This window comes from Melopsittacus undulatus, chromosome 24 (genome assembly GCF_012275295.1).
Source record: "Melopsittacus undulatus isolate bMelUnd1 chromosome 24, bMelUnd1.mat.Z, whole genome shotgun sequence".
Taxonomy (NCBI): Eukaryota; Metazoa; Chordata; class Aves; order Psittaciformes; family Psittaculidae; genus Melopsittacus; species Melopsittacus undulatus.
The window spans coordinates 641,941-659,754 of NC_047550.1; the positions used below are offsets into that span (position 1 = coordinate 641,941).

General features: G+C 63.7%; 1 protein-coding gene across 1 annotated transcript; it reads left to right on the forward strand.

Annotated features, from left to right (window-relative positions):
• The first annotated feature begins 290 nt into the window (after positions 1 to 290).
• Positions 291 to 17,289, forward strand: MARK4 (microtubule affinity regulating kinase 4). Its single transcript, XM_034072169.1, is given in 20 exon segments — positions 291 to 541; positions 1,891 to 2,079; positions 2,168 to 2,221; positions 2,322 to 2,370; positions 2,447 to 2,512; positions 3,759 to 3,829; positions 3,902 to 3,958; positions 4,929 to 5,165; positions 6,739 to 6,858; positions 6,934 to 7,033; positions 8,365 to 8,474; positions 8,586 to 8,739; positions 11,299 to 11,414; positions 11,416 to 11,514; positions 12,539 to 12,636; positions 12,922 to 13,093; positions 13,095 to 13,213; positions 14,324 to 14,403; positions 15,530 to 15,574; positions 16,683 to 17,289. Coding segments are annotated over 20 exon segments (2,049 nt in total). The 5' UTR covers positions 291 to 493; the 3' UTR covers positions 16,748 to 17,289.
• Positions 17,290 to 17,814: the final 525 nt, after the last annotated feature.

Here is a 17,814-nt window from a genome sequence, read left to right on the forward strand (position 1 = left end):
CCATAGATGGGGGGACCCCATAGATGGGGGGGACCCCGCTCGCGTCATCCGGATGGGAAGCGCCCCCCCCCTTGGGGGGCGGGGCCTCCGGGGACCCCCGCGTTGAGGGGACCCCCCCCCCCCCCCGACGGGCGGGGCCCAAGGGGAGGCACTAGGACCCGGGGGAGCCCCGCCCCGGGCCCTCGGGGGTTAAGTCCCGCCCCCTTCTCCCCTCCGGCCTCCGATTGGCCACCGCATCAACCAATGCGAGAGACGCTCTGCCGCTGACCCCGCCCCTTAGCGGAGGGGCGGGCCGGGCTGTCTCCATGCTCGGCTTCAGCCAATGGGAAGCGCCGGAGGTGCGACGCGATTGGCTGTCAGCGCCCGGTGGGCGGGGCCGCCCGGAGGGGCGTGTCCAGGCCGCCGTTAAGCCCCGCCCAGCGCCGGTTCCGGTTCCGGTGCGGCCCATGGCCGCCGCCGCCCGCTGAGGGCCCTCCCGGCCCCGCCGGTCACCATGTCCTCGCGCTCGGCCCTGGCCGGGAACGAACGGAACGCGGAGGGGGTGAGGGGGGAGGGGCAACGGGGGGGGGGAGGGGGGAACCGGGGGGGGGGAGGGGGGAACCGGAGGGGGGAGGGGGGACCGGAGGGACCCGGATTCATCCTGGGGGGGGCACCGGGAGGGGCTCGGTCGGTACCGGAAGGGTTCGGTTTACTCTGGGGGGGGCACCGGGAGGGATGGGCTCGTACCGGGGGTACCGGGAGGGGTTGGTTTGTACCGGGGGGGGGTTGGTTTGTACCGGGGGGGGCACCGGGAGGGGTTGGTTTGTACCGGGGGGGGCACCGGGAGGGGTTGGTTTGTACCGGGAGGGGTTGGTTTGTACCGGGGGGGGTTGGTTTGTACCGGGGGGGGTTGGTTTGTACCGGGGGGGGGTTGGTTTGTACCGGGAGGGGTTGGTTTGTACCGGGGGGGGTTGGTTTGTACCGGGAGGGGTTGGTTTGTACTGGGGGGGGTTGGTTTGTACCGGGGGGGCCTTGATCGGTACCGGGCTGCTCTGGGGGCTCTGGGGTGGGATCGGTTTATACCGGGGGGGGGGGGGGGCACCGGGCGGGGCCAGTTCATACCCGCGGGTCCGGAGGTACCGGGCGTGGCCGCTACCACCGGTCCGGACCGGGGGGGGGGGTCCGGGTATCCGGATGCTCTCGGCTCCGGAGCCGGTTGGACCGGATGGGTCAATGACGGGGGGGGGTGTGGGTGTGATCCCCCCCCCCCCCCAAACCCGGTTCATTACTGGGGATGGGGTCCGGACGGTTCCATTCCGGTTCCCCCCCCCAAACCAGGTTCATTGCTGGGAATGGGGATGGGGTCCGGACGGTTCCATTCCGGTTCCCCCCCCCCCCAAACCAGGTTCATTGCTGGTGATGGGGATGGGGTCCGGACGGTTCCATTCCGGTTCCCCCCCCAGCCCAGGTTCATTGCTGGTGATGGGTATGGATATGGGGGGTGGTCCGGACGGTTCCATTCCCGTTCCCCCCCCTCCAGCCCAGGTTCATTGATGGGTATGGGGATGGATATGGGGGGTGGTCCGGACGGTTCCATTCCGGTTCCCCCCCCAGCCCAGGTTCATTGCTGGTGATGGGAATGGGGATGGGGAGGGGGGGGTCCGGACGGTTCCATTCCCGTTCCCCCCCCCTCCAGCCCAGGTTCATAGCTGGTGATGTGGGGGGGGGGGGGTCCGGACGGTTCCATTCCCGTTCCCCCCCCCCCAGCCCAGGTTCATTGATGGGTATGGGGGGTGGTCCGGACTGTTCCATTCCGGTTCCCCCCCCCAGCCCAGGTTCATTGCTGGTGATGGGGATGGGGATGGATATGGGGGGTGGTCCGGACGGTTCCATTCCTGTCCCCCCCCCCAGCTGGGCAGCAGCCGCTCGGACAAGGGCTCGGGCTGGTCCAGCCGCTCTCTCGGTGCCCGGTGCCGGAACTCCATCGCGGTGTGTCCGGAGGAGCAGCCTCACATCGGCAACTACCGACTGCTCCGGACCATCGGCAAAGGCAACTTCGCCAAAGTGAAGCTGGCGCGGCACATCCTGACCGGCAGGGAGGTGGGTACGGGGGGGGTGGGGATGGATGGGGGGGGTTTGGGGTCCGTGCCCCATATCCCCCCCCCCCCCCAACATCCTTTCTCCATAGGTGGCCATTAAAATCATTGACAAGACCCAGCTGAACCCCACCAGCCTGCAGAAGGTGGGGGGGGCACCCATGGGGTGGGGGGAACCCGTGAGGGGGGGGGCTCGGTGTCCCCCCCCCCCCAAATAACACCTTTAATACCCCCCCCCCAACGTAGCTCTTTAGGGAAGTTCGTATCATGAAGGGGCTGAACCACCCCAACATTGGTGAGTTGGGGTCGGGGGGAGCACATGGGTGGGGGGCACCCATGGGTGCTGATGGTTCCCTTCCCCCCCCCCCCAGTGAAGCTGTTTGAGGTCATTGAGACAGAGAAGACGCTGTACCTGGTGATGGAATACGCCAGCGCCGGTGAGAGACCCCCCCAGTGGGTGCTGAACCCCCTTCAATGGGTGCTGGGACCCCCCTCAATGGGTGCTGGGACCCCCTTCAGTGGGTGCTGGACCCCCTTCAATGGGTGCTGGGACCCCCTTCAATGGGTGCCGAACCCCCTTCAATGGGTGCTGGACCCCCCTCAATGGGTGCTGGGACCCCCTTCAATGGGTGCTGGGACCCCCTTCAATGGGTGCTGGGACCCCCTTCAATGGGTGCTGGGACCCCCTTCAATGGGTGCTGGACCCCCCTCAATGGGTGCCGAACCCCCCTCAATGGGTGCCGAACCCCCCTCAATGGGTGCTGGGACCCCCTTCAGTGGGTGCTGGACCCCCTTCAGTGGGTGCTGGGACCCCCTTCAATGGGTGCTGGACCCCCCTCAATGGGTGCTGGGACCCCCTTCAATGGGTGCTGGGACCCCCTTCAATGGGTGCTGGACCCCCTTCAATGGGTGCTGGGACCCCCTTCAGTGGGTGCCGGACCCCCTTCAGTGGGTGCCAGACCCCCTTCAGTGGGTGCTGGGACCCCCTTCAGTGGGTGCTGGACCCCCTTCAATGGGTGCTGGACCCCCTTCAATGGGTGCTTGGACCCCCCTCAATGGGTGCTGAACCCCCTTCAATGGGTGCTGGACCCCCCTCAATGGGTGCTGGGACCCCCTTCAATGGGTGCTGGGACCCCCTTCAGTGGGTGCTGGACCCCCTTCAATGGGTGCTGGGACCCCCTTCAATGGGTGCTGGGACCCCCTTCAATGGGTGCTGGGACCCCCTTCAATGGGTGCTGGACCCCCCTCAATGGGTGCTGGGACCCCCTTCAATGGGTGCCGGACCCCCTTCAATGGGTGCCGAACCCCCTTCAATGGGTGCTGGGACCCCCTTCAATGGGTGCTGGACCCCCTTCAATGGGTGCTGGACCCCCCTCAATGGGTGCTGGACCCCCTTCAATGGGTGCTGGGACCCCCTTCAATGGGTGCTGGGACCCCCTTCAATGGGTGCTGGACCCCCCTCAATGGGTGCTGAACCCCCTTCAATGGGTGCTGGACCCCCCTCAATGGGTGCTGGACCCCCCTCAATGGGTGCTGGGACCCCCATTAGTCCCTGGGCGCACCCTAGGGTGCTGGGGGAGAGTTGGGGGGGATCTAACGTGGGGCAATGGCCACCTTTGGGGGGGGGGGCACCCAACCCCCGTGGGGGGTCAGGGGTCGCAGCACCCATGGGTGTCCCCGCAGGTGAAGTGTTCGACTACCTCGTGTCCCATGGGAGGATGAAGGAGAAGGAGGCGAGAGCCAAGTTCAGACAGGTCGGGGGGGGACACTGTGGGGGGGCGGACGTGGCTGCTCCCCCCACTGACACCCCCTTGGCCCCCCCCCAGATCGTCTCGGCCGTGCACTACTGCCACCAGAAGAACATCGTCCACAGGGACCTGAAGGTGGGAGCCTGACCCCATCCCAGTGACCCCATCCCGGTGTCCCCATCCCGGTGTCCTCATCCCAGTGGCCCTGTCCCTGTCTCCATCCCATTGTCTCCTCACTAGGTCCCCATCCCATTGTCCTCATTGTGGTGGCCTTGTCTCTGTCATAGAATCATAGAACTCATCCCCTTCACCATCCTCAACCGCATCCCCATCCCATCCCCATCCCATCCCATCCCATCCCCATCCCATCCCATCCCCATCCCATCCCATCCCATCCCCATCCCATCCCATCCCCATCCCATCCCATCCCACCCCATCCCCATCCCCATCCCATCCCCATCCCATCCCATCCCATCCCCATCCCATCCCATCCCCATCCCATCCCATCCCATCCCCATCCCATCCCCATCCCATCCCATCCCATCCCCATCCCCATCCCATCCCCATCCCATCCCATCCCCATCCCATCCCCATCCCCATCCCCATCCCATCCCCATCCCATCCCCATCCCATCCCCATCCCATCCCATCCCCATCCCCACCCCATCCCATCCCCATCCCCATCCCCATCCCATCCCCATCCCATCCCCATCCCCATCCCATCCCCATCCCATCCCCATCCCATCCCATCCCCATCCCATCCCCATCCCATCCCATCCCCATCCCCATCCCCATCCCATCCCCATCCCCATCCCCATCCCATCCCCATCCCATCCCCATCCCCATCCCATCCCCATCCCATCCCCATCCCATCCCCATCCCCATCCCCATCCCCATCCCCATCCCATCCCCATCCCCATCCCATCCTCATCCCCATTCTCCTGCCATCATCCCCATCCCCGAATCCCAGCCCCCATCCCGGTGTCCCCATCCCCTCACCCCCATCCCGGTGTCCCCATCCCCTCACCCCCATCCCGGTGTCCCCATCCCCTCACCCCCATCCCGGTGTCCCCATTCCCACCGTCCCCCCCCGGCTGTGCCCCCAGGCCGAGAACCTGCTGCTGGATGCTGAGGCCAACATCAAGATCGCAGATTTCGGCTTCAGCAACGAGTTCCGGTTGGGCTCCAAGCTGGACACGTTCTGTGGGTCCCCCCCATACGCGGCCCCGGAGCTGTTCCAGGGCAAGAAGTACGACGGCCCCGAGGTGGACATCTGGAGCCTGGGGGTCATCCTCTACACCCTGGTCAGCGGCTCCCTGCCCTTCGACGGCCACAACCTCAAGGTGGGTACTGGGATGTGGATGTGGTGGTACCAGGATGCGGTGGGTACCGGGATGTGGTGGGTACTGGGATGCGGTGGGTACCGGGATGTGGTGGGTACCGGGATGTGGTGGGTACTGGGATGTGGTGGGTACTGGGATGCGGTGGGTACCGGGATGCGGTGGGTACCGGGATGCGGTGGTACCGGGATGTGGTGGGTACCGGGATGTGGTGGGTACCGGGATGTGGTGGGTACCGGGATGTGGTGGGTACTGGGATGTGGTGGGTACTGGGATGTGGTGGGTACCGGGATGTGGTGGGTACCGGGATGCGGCTGTGGTGGGTACCGGGATGCGGCTGCGGTGGGTACCGGGATGCAGTGGGTACCGGGATGTGGTGGGTACCGGGATGTGGTGGGTACCGGGATGCGGCTGTGGTGGGTACCGGGATGTGGATGTGGTGGGTACTGGGATGCGGCTGTGGTGGATACCGGGATGTGGATGCGGTGGTACCGGGATGCAGTGGGTACCGGGATGCGGCTGTGGTGGGTACCGGGATGCGGATGCTGTGGGTACCGGGATGCGGCTGTGGTGGGTACCGGGATGTGGATGCGGTGGGTACCGGGATGCGGCTGTGGTGGGTACCGGGATGCGGCTGTGGTGGGTACCGGGATGCGGCTGTGGTGGATACCGGGATGCGGCTGCGGTGGGTACCGGGATGCAGTGGGTACCGGGATGCGGCTGTGGTGGGTACCGGGATGTGGATGCTGTGGGTACCGGGATGCGGCTGTGGTGGGTACTGGGATGTGGTGGGTCCCGGGATGAGGCTGCGGTGGGTACCGGGATGCGGCTGTGGTGGGTACCGGGATGCGGCTGTGGTGGATACCGGGATGTGGCTGCGGTGGGTACCGGGATGCGGATGCAGTGGGTACCGGGATGAGGCTGTGGTGGGTACCGGGATGTGGCTGCGGTGGGTACCGGGATGCGGCTGCGGTGGGTACCGGGATGTGGCTGTGGTGGGTACCGGGATGTGGCTGCGGTGGGTACCGGGATGCGGCTGCGGTGGGTACCGGGATGCGGCTGTGGTGGGTACCGGGATGTGGCTGCGGTGGGTACCGGGATGCAGTGGGTACCGGGATGCGGCTGTGGTGGGTACCGGGATGCGGCTGTGGTGGGTACTGGGATGCGGCTGTGGTGGGTACCGGGATGCAGCTGCGGTGGGTACCGGGATGCGGCTGTGGTGGGTACTGGGATGCGGCTGTGGTGGGTACTGGGATGTGGATGCGGTGGTACCGGGATGCAGTGGGTACCGGGATGTGGATGCAGTGGGTACCGGGATGTGGTGGGTACCGCGGCACTGGTGCTGTGCGGATGGGACCGCAGCCGGCACAGCCGTGGTCATGGAGGAGGTGGTGGGGATGCTGTTGCTATGGGTCCAGGGGAGGTGGTGGCCAGCCCATATCCATCCATGGCCATATTGCACATGGTGCTCCCCCCATGTCACCCATGGGTGCCCCCCCCCCATGTCACCCATGGGTGCCCCCCCCCATGTCACCCATGGGTGCCCCCCCCCATGTCACCCATGGGTGCCCCACAGGAGCTGCGGGAGCGGGTGCTACGGGGCAAGTACCGGGTCCCCTTCTACATGTCCACTGACTGTGAGAACATCCTGCGCCGGTTCCTGGTGCTGAACCCTGCCAAGCGCTGCACCCTCGAGGTTACAATGGGTCCTGGGGGTCTGGGGGGGGGGTCCCCATGGGGGGGTCTGAGCATCCCTATGTCCCCCCCCCAGCAAATCATGAAGGACAAATGGATCAACATTGGCTACGAGGGGGATGAGCTGAAGCCATACAAGGAGCCGGAGGAGGACTTTGGGGACACCAAGCGCATCGGTGAGACCCCATTGGGCCCCCCCATTGTCCCCCTCTTGTGGGTCCTGGGGTGTCCCCATCATCCCCCATTACCCCCCATTGCGGATCCTGGAGTGTCCCCATTGCTCCCATTGTGGGTGCTGGGATGCCCCCATTGCCCCCCATTGTGGGTGCTGGGGTGCCCCATTGCCCCCCATTGTGGGTGCTGGGGTGCCCCATTGCCCCCCATTGTGGGTGCTGGGATGCCCCCATTGCCCCCCATTGTGGGTGCTGGGGTGTCCCCATTGCCCCCCATTGTGGGTGCTGGGGTGCCCCCATTGTGGGTGCTGGGATGCCCCATTGCCCCCCATTGTGGGTGCTGGGATGCCCCATTGCCCCCATTGTGGGTGCTGGCGTGCCCCATTGCCCCCCATTGTGGGTGCTGGGGTGCCCCATTGTGGGTGCTGGGGTGCCCCCATTGCTCCCATTGTGGGTGCTGGGATGCCCCATTGCCCCCCATTGTGGGTGCTGGGATGCCCCCATTGCCCCCCATTGTGGGTGCTGGGGTGCCCCATTGCCCCCCATTGTGGGTGCTGGGGTGCCCCATTGCCCCCCATTGTGGGTTCTGGGGTGCCCCATTGCCCCCCATTGTGGGTGCTGGGGTGCCCCCATTGCTCCCATTGTGGGTGCTGGGGTGTCCCCATTGCTCCCATTGTGGGTGCTGGGGTGCCCCATTGCCCCCCATTGTGGGTGCTGGGGTGCCCCATTGTGGGTGCTGGGGTGCCCCCATTGCCCCCCATTGTGGGTGCTGGGATGCCCCCATTGCCCCCCATTGTGGGTGCTGGGGTGCCCCATTGCCCCCCATTGTGGGTGCTGGGGTGCCCCCATTGCCCCCCATTGTGGGTGCTGGGGTGTCCCCATTGCCCCCCATTGTGGGTGCTGGGGTGCCCCCATTGCCCCCCATTGTGGGTGCTGGGATGCCCCCATTGCCCCCCATTGTGGGTGCTGGGATGCCCCATTGCCCCCCATTGTGGGTGCTGGGGTGCCCCATTGTGGGTCCTGGGGTGTCCCCATCATCCCCCATTACCCCCCATTGCTCCCCCATTGTGATCCTGGAGTGTTCCCATTGCCCCCCATTGTGGGTGCTGGGGTGCCCCCATTGCCCCCCATTGTGGGTGCTGGGATGCCCCATTGCCCCCCATTGTGGGTGCTGGGGTGCCCCATTGCCCCCCATTGTGGGTGCTGGGGTGCCCCCATTGCCCCCCATTGTGGGTGCTGGGGTGCCCCATTGCCCCCCATTGTGGGTGCTGGGATGCCCCCATTGCCCCCCATTGTGGGTGCTGGGGTGCCCCATTGCCCCCCATTGCCCGCAGAGGTCATGGTTGGCATGGGCTACACACGGGAGGAGATCAAGGACTCCCTCAGCACCCAGAAGTACAACGAGGTGACAGCCACCTACCTCCTGCTGGGCAGGAAGAGCGAGGTGAGCACCCATTGGCACCCAATGGCACCCAATGGCACCCATTGGCACCCAATGGCACCCAATGGCACCCAATGGCACCCAATGGCACCCATTGACACCCATTGTGTGCAGGTGGAGGCGGGGGACGCCCGCACCGGCAGCACCTTGTCCTTAGCCCGGGTGCGGGCACCCAATGATGTGGCCAACGGCAAGAGCAGCACCGGGCACGGCAAGAGCCAGCGCGGCACCGGCACCTACCACCGGCAGCGGCGGCACAGTGACTTCTGTGGGTGCTATGGGTGCTCCTATGGGTGCTGTGGGTGCTTCTGTGGGTGCTCCTATGGGTGCTGTGGGTGCTCCTATGGGTGCTGTGGGTGCTATGGGTGCTCCTATGGGTGCTGTGGGTGCTCCTGGGGGTGCTCCTATGGGTGCTCCTATGGGTGCTGTGGGTGCTATGGGTGCTCCTATGGGTGCTGTGGGTGCTGCTGTGGGTGCTATGGGTGCTCCTATGGGTGCTGTGGGTGCTCCTGGGGGTGCTCCTATGGGTGCTGTGGGTGCTCCTGTGGGTGCTGTGGGTGCTCCTGTGGGTGCTCCTATGAGTGCTGTGGGTGCTCCTATGGGTGCTGTGGGTGCTGTGGGTGCTCCTGTGGGTGCTCCTGTGGGTGCTCCTGTGGGTGCTGTGGGTGCTCCTGGGGGTGCTGTGGGTGCTCCTGTGGGTGCTGTGGGTGCTCCTGGGGGTGCTGTGGGTGCTCCTGTGGGTGCTGGGGGTGCTCCTGGGGGTGCTCCTGGGGGTGCTGTGGGTGCTCCTATGGGTGCTGTGGGTGCTCCTGTGGGTGCTGTGGGTGCTCCTATGGGTGCTGTGGGTGCTCCTGTGGGTGCTGTGGGTGCTCCTATGGGTGCTGTGGGTGCTGCTGTGGGTGCTGTGGGTGCTCCTATGGGTGCTGTGGGTGCTTCTGTGGGTGCTGTGGGTGCTCCTATGGGTGCTGTGGGTGCTGTGGGTGCTCCTATGGGTGCTGTGGGTGCTGTGGGTGCTCCTGTGGGTGCTATGGGTGCTCCTATGGGTGCTCCTATGGTTGCTGTGGGTGATCCTACCGGTGCTTTGGGATGCCCGTGGGGGGTGCTGGGGTGTCCCTATGGGTGCTATGATGGGTCCTGGGGTGTCCCTATGGGTGCTATGGATTTGGCACTATGGTCATTGCTATGGTGTCCCCCTATGGGTGCTGGGAGGCTCCATGGGGGTTGTTATGGGGTGCTCCTATGGGTGCTCTGGGGTGCTCTATGGGTGCTATGGGGTGCTCCTATGGGTGCTATGGGGTGCTCTATGGGTGCTCTGGGGTGCTCTATGGGTGCTATGGGGTGCTCTATGGGTGCTCTGGGGTGCTCTATGGGTGCTATGGGGTGCTCTATGGGTGCTCTGGGGTGCTCTATGGGTGCTATGGGGTGCTCCTATGGGTGCTCTGGGGTGCTCTATGGGTGCTCTGGGGTGCTCTATGGGTGCTCTGGGGTGCTCTATGGGTGCTATGGGGTACTCTATGGGTGCTCTGGGGTGCTCTATGGGTGCTCTGGGGTGCTCTATGGGTGCTCTGGGGTGCTCCTATGGGTGCTATGGGGTGCTCCTATGGGTGCTCTGGGGTGCTCTATGGGTGCTATGGGGTGCTCTATGGGTGCTATGGGGTGCTCCTATGGGTGCTCTGGGGTGCTCTATGGGTGCTCTGGGGTGCTCTATGGGTGCTCTGGGGTGCTCCTATGGGTGCTCTGGGGTGCTCTATGGGTGCTCTGGGGTGCTCCTATGGGTGCTCTGGGGTGCTCTATGGATGCTCTGGGGTGCTCTATGGGTGCTCTGGGGTGCTCCTATGGGTGCTATGGGGTGCTCTATGGGTGCTCTGGGGTGCTCCTATGGGTGCTCTGGGGTGCTCTATGGGTGCTATGGGGTGCTCCTATGGGTGCTATGGGGTGCACCCATGGGTGCTATGGGGTGCTCTATGGGTGCTCTGGGGTGCTCCTATGGGTGCTATGGGGTGCTCTATGGGTGCTCTGGGGTGCTCCTATTGGTGCTATGGGGTGCACCCATGGGTGCTCTGGGGTGCTCTATGGGTGCTCTGGGGTGCTCCTATGGGTGCTCTGGGGTGCTCTATGGGTGCTCTGGGGTGCTCCTATGGGTGCTCTGGGGTGCTCTATGGGTGCTATGGGGTGCTCTATGGGTGCTCTGGGGTGCTCTATGGGTGCTATGGGGTGCTCTATGGGTGCTCTGGGGTGCTCCTATGGGTGCTATGGGGTGCTCTATGGGTGCTCTGGGGTGCTCCTATTGGTGCTATGGGGTGCACCCATGGGTGCTCTGGGGTGCTCTATGGGTGCTCTGGGGTGCTCTATGGGTGCTCTGGGGTGCTCTATGGGTGCTATGGGGTGCTCTATGGGTGCTATGGGGTGCTCCTATGGGTGCTCTGGGGTGCTCTATGGGTGCTCTGGGGTGCTCTATGGGTGCTATGGGGTGCTCCTATGGGTGCTATGGGGTGCTCTATGGGTGCTATGGGGTGCTCCTATGGGTGCTCTGGGGTGCTCTATGGGTGCTATGGGGTGCTCTATGGGTGCTATGGGGTGCTCCTATGGGTGCTCTGGGGTGCTCTATGGGTGCTCTGGGGTGCTCTATGGGTGCTATGGGGTGCTCCTATGGGTGCTATGAGGTGCTCTATGGGTGCTCTGGGGTGCTCTATGGGTGCTATGGGGTGCTCTATGGGTGCTATGGGGTGCTCTATGGGTGCTATGGGGTGCTCTATGGGTGCTATGGGGTGCTCCTATGGGTGCTCTGGGGTGCACCCATGGGTGCTGACCCCCATCCCCCCCATAGGTGGCCCCTCAGCGGTGCCGCTGCCCCCCAAGCGCAGCCCCCCTGGTGCGGCAGAGCCGGAGGAGCGGGGGGGGGGGCGCAAGGGCAGCAGTGGGGCCATGGGTGGGGGGGGGGCGCGGGGTCACCCCCCACCCCTCCAGCCCCATGGTCAGCAGCGCCCATAACCCCAACAAGGCCGAGATCCCCGAGCGGCACAAGGACGGAGCCGGCAACGCTGTGGGTGCTGCAGCACCTATGGGTGCTGGGGGGGCACCTATGGGTGCTGGGGGGGCACCTATGGGTGCTGGGGGGGGCACCTATGGGTGCTGGGGGGGGCACCTATGGGTGCTGGGGGGACACCTATGGGTGCTGGGGGGGGGCACCTATGGGTGCTGGGGGGCACCTATGGGTGCTGGGGGGGGCAACTATGGGTGCTGGGGGGGGATGTATGGGTGCTGGGGGGGCACCTATGGGTGCTGGGGGGGAACCTATGGGTGCTGGGGGGGCACCTATGGGTGCTGGGGGGGGATGTATGGGTGCTGCGGGGGCACCTATGGGTGCTGGGGGGGGATGTATGGGTGCTGGGGGGGGATGTATGGGTGCTGCGGGGGCACCTATGGGTGCTGGGGGGGGATGTATGGGTGCTGGGGGGGAACCTATGGGTGCTGGGGGTGGACCTATGGGTGCTGGGGGGGATGTATGGGTGCTGCGGGCACCTATGGGTGCTGGGGGGGACACCTATGGGTGCTGGGGGGGACCTATGGGTGCTGGGGGGGGCACCTATGGGTGCTGGGGGGGGATGTATGGGTGCTGGGGGGGGGCACCTATGGGTGCTGGGGGGCACCTATGGGTGCTGGGGGGGATGTATGGGTGCTGCGGGCACCTATGGGTGCTGGGGGGGGACCTATGGGTGCCGGGGGGGACCTATGGGTGCTGGGGGGGGGACCTATGGGTGCCGGGGGGGACCTATGGGTGCTGGGGGGGAACCTATGGGTGCTGGGGGGGGCACCTATGGGTGCTGGGGGGGGGACCTATGGGTGCTGGGTGGGATCCTGTTGGTTCCTAGGGGCGTCCTGGGGGGTACATATGGGTGCTGGTGGTTCCTATGGGTGATGGAGGAGAGCCTATTGGTGCTGGGGGGGTCCTGGGGTGCACCTATGGGTGATGAAGGCTCCTGGGGGAGCACCCATGGGTGCTGGGGGGGGGGGGGTGAGGGGTGTCTCTGTGTGTGGGGTGACCCCTCGTGTGCCCCCCCCCACAGCCCAACGTGCCCTCGAGTGTCATGGGGCGGCGCAACACATACGTGTGCACAGAGAGGGGGGAGCGCGGCCCCCTGCTGCCCAACGGCAAAGAGAACAGGTACAGACCCCCCCCCCCGGACCCCCCCTTTGTGCCCCCCCATCATTTATATGCCCCCCCCATCATTTATATGCCCCCCCCATGGCCGTATTTAACCCCCCCCCATCATTTATATGCCCCCCCCCATGGCCGTATTTACCCCCCCCATCATTTATATGCCCCCCCCATGACCGTATTTACCCCCCCCCATCATTTACATGCCCCCCCCATGGCCGTATTTACCCCCCCCCATCATTTATATGCCCCCCCCATGACCGTATTTAACCCCCCCCCCCTCTCCCTTAGCTCCGCCCCCGGTCGGGGGCCGCCGCCGCCGTCGCCATCGAGCCAGAGCCTAGCGGGGGGGGTCACCGGGGGCTCGGCGGGGGGGGGGGGAGGGGGGGGGGGCGCGCGCCTGGCGCGGGGCTCGGCCGCGCGCAGCACGTTCCACGGCGGTCACGTGCGCGAGCGGCGCGCGCCCGCGGCCCCGCCCCTCCCCCCCCCCCGCCGAGCCCGCGCCCGCGCCCCCCCCCGCCCCCGGCCGCGCGCGCGCCCCCGGCAGCCTCTTCAGCAAGATCACGTCCAAGCTGAGCCGGAGGTGAGCGGAGACCCCCAGCGGCGGCGGCCGGTACTGCACCTATAGAGTACATACATACATACATATATACATATATACATACATACATATATATATACATATATGCATACATACATACACACAGCACACACCGGTACTGCACGTATAGAGTACATACATACGTACATACATACCGGTACTGCACGTATAGCACCTATAGAGCACATATAGAGTACATACATACGTACATACATACATATATACATACATATATACATACATACATACATACATACAGCACACACCGGTACTGCACGTATAGAGTACATACATACGTACATACATATATACATACATACATACATACATACAGCACACACCGGTACTGCACGTATAGAGTACATACATACATACATACATATATACATACATACATACATACATACAGCACACACCGGTACTGCACGTATAGAGTACATACATACGTACATACATATATACATACATACATACATACATACAGCACACACCGGTACTGCACGTATAGAGTACATACATACATACATACATATATACATATATACATACATACATACATACATACAGCACACACCGGTACTGCAGCCATAGAGTACATACATACATACATACATACATACAGCACACACCGGTACTGCAGCCATAGAGCACCCATAGAGCATCCATAGAGTACATACATACATACATACATATATACATACATACAGCACACACCGGTACTGCACATATAGCACATACATACATACATACATATACATACATACATATACATACATCCATACAGCACACACTGGTACTGCACCCATAGAGTACATACATACATACATATATACATACATACATACAGCACACACCGGTACTGCACATATAGAGTACATACAGCACCCATAGGGGTACAGCACACATAGGGGTACAGCACACATAGGGGTACAGCACACACTGGTATGCACCCATAGAGACACAGCCCCCATAGACACAGCATCACTGCACACAGCCCCCAGAGCCCCTCCAGCAGCATCTCCATCCTCATCCTCTTCCTCCTCATTCCCACCTGTGCTTCCTCCTCCTCCTCCTCCTCCTCTTCTCTTCCAGGGTCACTCTTGACCCCTCCAAGCGCCAGAGCTCCAACCGCTGCGTCTCAGGCCCCCCCGCGGCACCAGGAGCCAAGATCAGTAAGTGCAGGGGCCACAATGGCACCAATGGCACCGATGGCACCAATGGCACCAGTGGCACCAATGGCACCAATGGCACCGATGGCACCAATGGCACCAGTGGCACCAGTGGCACCAGTGGCACCAGTGCCCATCCCACTGCCACCAATGGCACCAATGGCACCAGTGCCCATCCCACTGCCACCAATGGCACCAATGGCACCAGTGTCCATCCCAGTGCCACCAATGGCACCAGTGTCCATCCCACTGCCACCAATGGCACCAATGGCACCAGTGCCCATCCCACTGCCACCAATGGCACCAGTGCCCATCCCACTGCCACCAATGGCACCAATGGCACCAGTGTCCATCCCAGTGCCACCAATGGCACCAGTGTCCATCCCACTGCCACCAATGGCACCAATGGCACCAGTGCCCATCCCAGTGCCACCAATGGCACCAGTGCCCATCCCACTGCCACCAATGGCACCAATGGCACCAGTGTCCATCCCAGTGCCACCAATGGCACCAGTGTCCATCCCACTGCCACCAATGGCACCAATGGCACCAGTGCCCATCCCAGTGCCACCAATGGCACCAGTGCCCATCCCAGTGCCACAATGGCACCAGTGGCACCAATGGCACCAGTGCCCATCCCACTGCCACCAATGGCACCAGTGTCCATCCCACTGCCACCAATGGCACCAGTGCCCATCCCACTGCCACCAATGGCACCAGTGCCCATCCCAGTGCCACCAATGGCACCAGTGTCCATCCCAGTGCCACCAATGGCACCAGTGCCCATCCCACTGCCACCAATGGCACCAGTGTCCATCCCAGTGCCACAATGGCACCAGTGGCACCAATGGCACCAGTGCCCATCCCAGTGCCACCAATGGAACTAATGACACCAATGGCACCAATGATATTGGTGCCAATCCCAGTGCCACCAATGGCACCAATGACACCAGTGCCCATCCCAGTGCTCCCAGTGCTCCCAGTGCCCCTCGCTTGGCTCCTTTCCCTTCTCTCTCTCTTCCTTCCACCCTTTGCTGCTCGGGGGGGGGGGGGGGGATGTGGAATTTGGGGTCCCACTCGTGCCCCCCCCCACGTGTCCCCCATCCCCCCACGTGTTTCCCCCCCCCAGGGTCGCAGACGAACCTGAGAGAATCGGGAGACCTGCGCTCACAAGGTGGGTACCCCCCTATGGGTCACACCCCATAAGTACCCTCTGGGTACCCCCCTATGGGTCACACCCCATAAGTACCCTCTGGGTACCCCCTCTATGGGTCACACCCCATAAGTACCCTCTGGGTACCCCCCTATGGGTCACACCCCATAAGTACCCTCTGGGTACCCCCCTATGGGTCACACCCCATAAGTACCCTCTGGGTACCCCCTCCATGGGTCACACCCCATAAGTACCCTCTGGGTACCCCCTCTATGGGTCACACCCCATAAGTACCCTCTGGGTACCCCCTCTATGGGTCACACCCCATAAGTACCCTCTGGGCCCCCCCTCTATGGGTCACACCCCATAAGTACCCTCTGGGTACCCCCTCTATGGGTCACACCCCATAAGTACCCTCTGGGCCCCCCCTCCATGGGTCACACCCCATAAGTACCCTCTGGGTACCCCCTCTATGGGTCACACCCCATAAGTACCCTCTGGGTCCCCCCTCTATGGGTCACACCCCATAAGTACCCTCTGGGTACCCCCTCTATGGGTCACACCCCATAAGTACCCTCTGGGTCCCCCCCTCCATGGGTCCTGTATCCCACCCCTTGGTTCCCCCCCATTGGGTGCCCTCCCGTCCATGGGTCCCATATCCCACTCCCGGGTGCCCCCCCCATGGGTGCTCATTGCCCCCTATGGGTGCCCTGCTATGGGTCCTGTGTCCCACCCCTGGGTGCCCCCCTCCCATAGCCCCATATCCAACCCCATAAATGCCCCCTTCATTCCCTGGGTGCCCCCACAATGGCTTCCATGTCCCACCACTGGGTGCCCCCCCCCCCCCATGGGTGCTCATTCCCCCCCCCTATGGGTGCCCCCATATCCCACTCCCGGGTGCCCCCCCCATGGGTGCTCATTCCCCCCCTATGGGTGCCCCCATGGGTCCCATATCCCACTCCCAGGTGCCCCCCCCATGGGTGCTCATTCCCCCCCTGTGGGTGCCCCCATGGGTCCCATATCCCACTCCCGGGTGCCCCCCCCATGGGTGCTCATTCCCCCCCCTATGGGTGCCCCCATGGGTCCTGCCTCCCACCCATGGGTGCCCCCCCCTCTCTTGCCCCCCCAGTTGCCATCTACCTTGGGATCAAGCGGAAGCCCCCCCCCGGCTGCCCCGAGGCCCCCGCGCTGTGACGGGGCCACTGCTGCTGAGCACCCGGCGCCTGCCCCTGCCCGGCCTCCAGCTCTGAGGACCCCCCCATGGGGCTGCACCCCAATGTGGGACCCCCCACCCATGGGTGCTCTGGGGCCATAATGGAGCTGGGACCCCCCCCATGGATGCTGCATCCCAATGGGGGATGAGGTGGAACCCCCCCCCCCCATAGGTGCTCTGGGGCCATAATGGAGCTGGGACCCCCCCCATGGGTGCCCTGGTTCCATCCCAGGGGATGCTGCAGCTTTGGGGTCCCCCCCTGCTGCCCTAGGCCTGGGGGGCCCTTGGGGACACTGGGGGGGTCCCAGCTCCAGCCCCCTGGGACCAGAAGCTCCAGTCCTTTGGGGGCCCCCAGCACCCAACTTTGGGGGCCCCCCTCCCTGTACATCTGTAAATAGGGGCCCTGTGCCCCCCCCCGTGTCCCCTCCCCCATATTCCCTCCCCTGTGTCCCCCCCCCATTTTTAAGTTATTCCTGTCCTGGTCTGGATCCCAAACCCCCAAATAAACATAGGAACTCCCTGGTGTCCGCAGCACCCATTGGTATCCATCAGCACCCATTGGTACCCATCGGTACCCATTGGTACCCATCGGTACCCATCAGCACCCATTGGTACCCATCAGCACCCATCGGTACCCATCGGTACCCATCAGCACCCATTGGTATCCATCAGCACCCATTGGTACCCATCAGCACCCATTGGTACCCATTGGTACCCATCAGCACCCATTGGTACCCATTGGTACCCATCAGCACCCATCGGTACCCATTGGTACCCATTGGTACCCATCAGCACCCATTGGTACCCATTGGTACCCATCAGCATCCATCGGTACCCATTGGTACCCATCAGCACCCATTGGTACCCATCAGCATCCATCGGTACCCATTGGTACCCATCAGCACCCATTGGTACCCATCAGCATCATTGGTACCCATTGGTACCCATCAGCACCCATTGGTACCCATCAGCACCCATTGGTACCCATTGGTACCCATCAGCACCCATCGGTACCCATTGGTACCCATCAGCATCCATCGGTACCCAT